At 44.3% G+C, this 3246-nt stretch overlaps 1 protein-coding gene across 4 annotated transcripts in view; it reads right to left on the reverse strand.

The window, feature by feature from the left end:
* LOC107570171 (transmembrane protein 181-like) overlaps window positions 1-3246 on the reverse strand; it is a 22664-nt gene that overhangs the window by 9336 nt on the left and 10082 nt on the right. For all 4 annotated transcript variants that reach the window (XM_016256375.1, XM_016256373.1, XM_016256371.1 and 1 more), the window contains exons 2-5: window positions 2213-2316; window positions 1706-1767; window positions 1111-1198; window positions 912-1036 (exon numbers count right to left, since the gene is read on the reverse strand). In XM_016256375.1, the coding sequence (XP_016111861.1) occupies window positions 912-1036; window positions 1111-1198; window positions 1706-1767; window positions 2213-2316 (379 nt within the window). The remainder of the gene's footprint in view (window positions 1-911; window positions 1037-1110; window positions 1199-1705; window positions 1768-2212; window positions 2317-3246) is intronic.

A 3246-nucleotide genomic window follows, 5' to 3' on the forward strand; every position in this document is an offset into this window, starting at 1 on the left:
CGGCACGCCCGCTCAGGCTCTATCACACACACACACACACACACACACACACACACACACACACTCATGAGGATCGGACTGACGGCCGGAGCATCACAGACACACACACAGACACACAGACACGCGCGCACACACACACACACGCGCACTCATGAGGATCGGACTGACAGCTGGAGTGTCACACACACACACACACACACACACACACAGACACAGACACACACACACACACACACACACACACACGCGCACACACACACAGCCACCAAGACACACACACACACACACACACACACACACACACACACACTCATGAGGATCGGACTGACAGCTGGAGCGTCACACACACACACACACACACACACACACAGACACAGACACAGACACGCGCGCACACAGACACACACGCGCGCACTCATGAGGATCGGACTGACGGCCGGAGCTTCACACACACAGACAGACAGACAGACACACACACTCATGAGGATCGGACTGACGGCCGGAGCGTCACACACACAAACAGACACACACACAAAGACATGCGCACAGACACACACACACTCTCACACACAGACATGCGCACACACACAGGCAAGTGCACACACAGACACGTGCACAGAAACACACACAGAACACAGACACAGACACAGACACGCGCGCACACAGACACACACGCGCGCACTCATGAGGATCGGACTGACGGCCGGAGCGTCACACACACAAACAGACACACACACAAAGACATGCGCACAGACACACACACACTCTCACACACAGACATGCGCACACACACAGGCAAGTGCACACACAGACACGTGCACAGAAACACACACAGACACGCGCGCACACACAGAGACATACACTCTCTCTCACACACGCACGCACGCACACACACATACACACACACTCACGGCGGTGCAGTGCAGGCTTCGGTTCTTGTTGTGCATGTTGTTGCTGATGCGCATCACGCTGGCGTCCTGCGTCACACCCTGCAGCTCCACGTTCATCCCAAACTCCCTCAAACTCAAATCTGCAACTGAAGACACACTTCATCAGCACGACTCGCTCACAAACAGAGCCAGTGAATCAGTGCATGAAGACGCGGCTCACTGTTGCTGTCCAGCTGAATGATGCACGTGAGCCAGAGCTGCTGGTTGTAGTTGGACAGCAGCTGAGATCTGAGGTTGAAAGGGCCGGTCTGAAGACAAAACCACTCACATTTAACCCCAAAATACACTTACACTAACCCTCAAAAGCTTGGAATAATAGAGACACTTAAATGTTTCTGAAAGAAGTCTCTTCTGCTCACCAAGACTGCATTTATCTGATTAAAAATACAATAAAAATATGAAATATTCTGAATCCTGAAAAATACACTATGAAGGTTTCCACAATAATATTGTGCAGCACAACTGTTCTCAACACTGCTAATAATCAGAAATGTGTCTCGAGCAGCAGATCAGCATATTATACTGATTTCTGAAGATCATGTGACACTGAAGACTGGAGGAATGATGCTGAAAATACAGCTGCGCATCACAGAAATACATTACAGTTTAATATATATTCACATAGAACACAGCTGATTTAGATTCTAATAATATTTACTGTTTTTATGATCAAACAAATGCAGCACTGGTGAGCAGGAGAGACAAAAGAAATAAATATTTAGGAGCAAATCTGCAGCTGATCGCACGACTCTCACCTTTGATCCATTGGCGCTGATGTCTAAACTGTTGCAATAATTCTCACTGATGATCTTCGGTCCTGCAGGAGAGACGTTTATCAGTCAGTTCAGCTGCACATCTCGTATAATAATGCCTTGCTTTTGTGTGTTTCAGTCCTGCCACGATAGAAATCAGCCACTGTGTGCCTTTCTCTGAGAATGCACTCGTTTAGAGTTACTGAAACACAGCGCTCAGTCTGCTGGGATTCGATCTAGTCTGGATTTTATATACGTGTGTATCTATATATATATATATAAAGCTTCATGATCTGGAGACTTATAATATTCACTCAAAATAAACTGTTTAGTAACTTCATCATAACGGAAGATTTAAATGGTAGATGTGTTCAAATAAACAGGCATTTTTACGTTTTAAGTGCACTGAACGAGAGTTGTGAAATGACACACTAGGTCTCTGAGGGTCTCGAATGAAACGTTAGGAGCTCGACAGCGAGCAGGTGAATGCTGGGAAAGCAGAGCTCTTACCTGACACACCGATGAGAGTGGAGACGCCGAAGCAGAAGAAGAAAACCACGAACACCAGAACGAAGTGCCTCTTAGAGAGAGTGTAGAGACGCATAGGGGCCAACCTGCAGCGCACACACACACACGCACACACACACGCACGCGCACACACACACACACACACACACACACACGAGTCAACATCACACGCAATACTGATTCATATCCACAGCACAATAACAGTTACAAACGTTTTTCAACGGTTACACATACATGTTTAATTCATATATATAGATGAATATAGATAGATATAATGTTGCAATTTATAAAAATATTTTTATTTTTAAAATCTATTTCAAAACATTATTTTAAAACTTTGTTTATTTAAACGGGGAGTCATCTCAATTATCACCAGTAAAGTATGGAGTGCCACAAGGATCTGTCCTAGGTACTCTGCTATTTTCAATATACATGTTGCCCCTTGGTAATATTATTAGAAAATACGGGAAAGGCCAGGGCGATAAAACGGTATCGATATTTATCGACGGTACACCTTCTTCGATAACGATATAAAAATGTTCGATATAGTGCATGATATACTGTAGGCACGTGCTCTGAGTAACGCAGACCGCACACAAACACAAACATGAGTGCTGTGCTGCCTGTGATGAAGAGATTGTGAGTAAAGAATGAATATGAGTCGAATTTAAAATAAACATTTGCATTTGAATGTTAGGAGTGCGTCAGGGAGCGTCATCAGTGGAGCGAGACGCGGTGATGATGATGTAAGTGTAGTTGCACGACTAGTTCATATTCATTCAAAACATTAGAGAAATATAGAAGCTCAACGCGGAGAAGATCTTGATTAGGTGAAAACCCAAACCTAGCCATTCACACAGAACACATATTCAGCACATTTTTTAGACGGACAGACACGACTGCTGCACTATAAAAATAACTCCAATTAAATAGCTCTGTGTTTTAAAAAAGGTTATAAAAAATGTCAATAATTATTGATACCGAACGATATGAAACATTATAACGTTGATACATTT

The sequence above is a fragment of the Sinocyclocheilus grahami genome, unplaced genomic scaffold (genome assembly GCF_001515645.1).
Source record: "Sinocyclocheilus grahami isolate Dianchi unplaced genomic scaffold, SAMN03320097.WGS_v1.1 scaffold1423.1, whole genome shotgun sequence".
Taxonomy (NCBI): domain Eukaryota; kingdom Metazoa; phylum Chordata; class Actinopteri; order Cypriniformes; family Cyprinidae; genus Sinocyclocheilus; species Sinocyclocheilus grahami.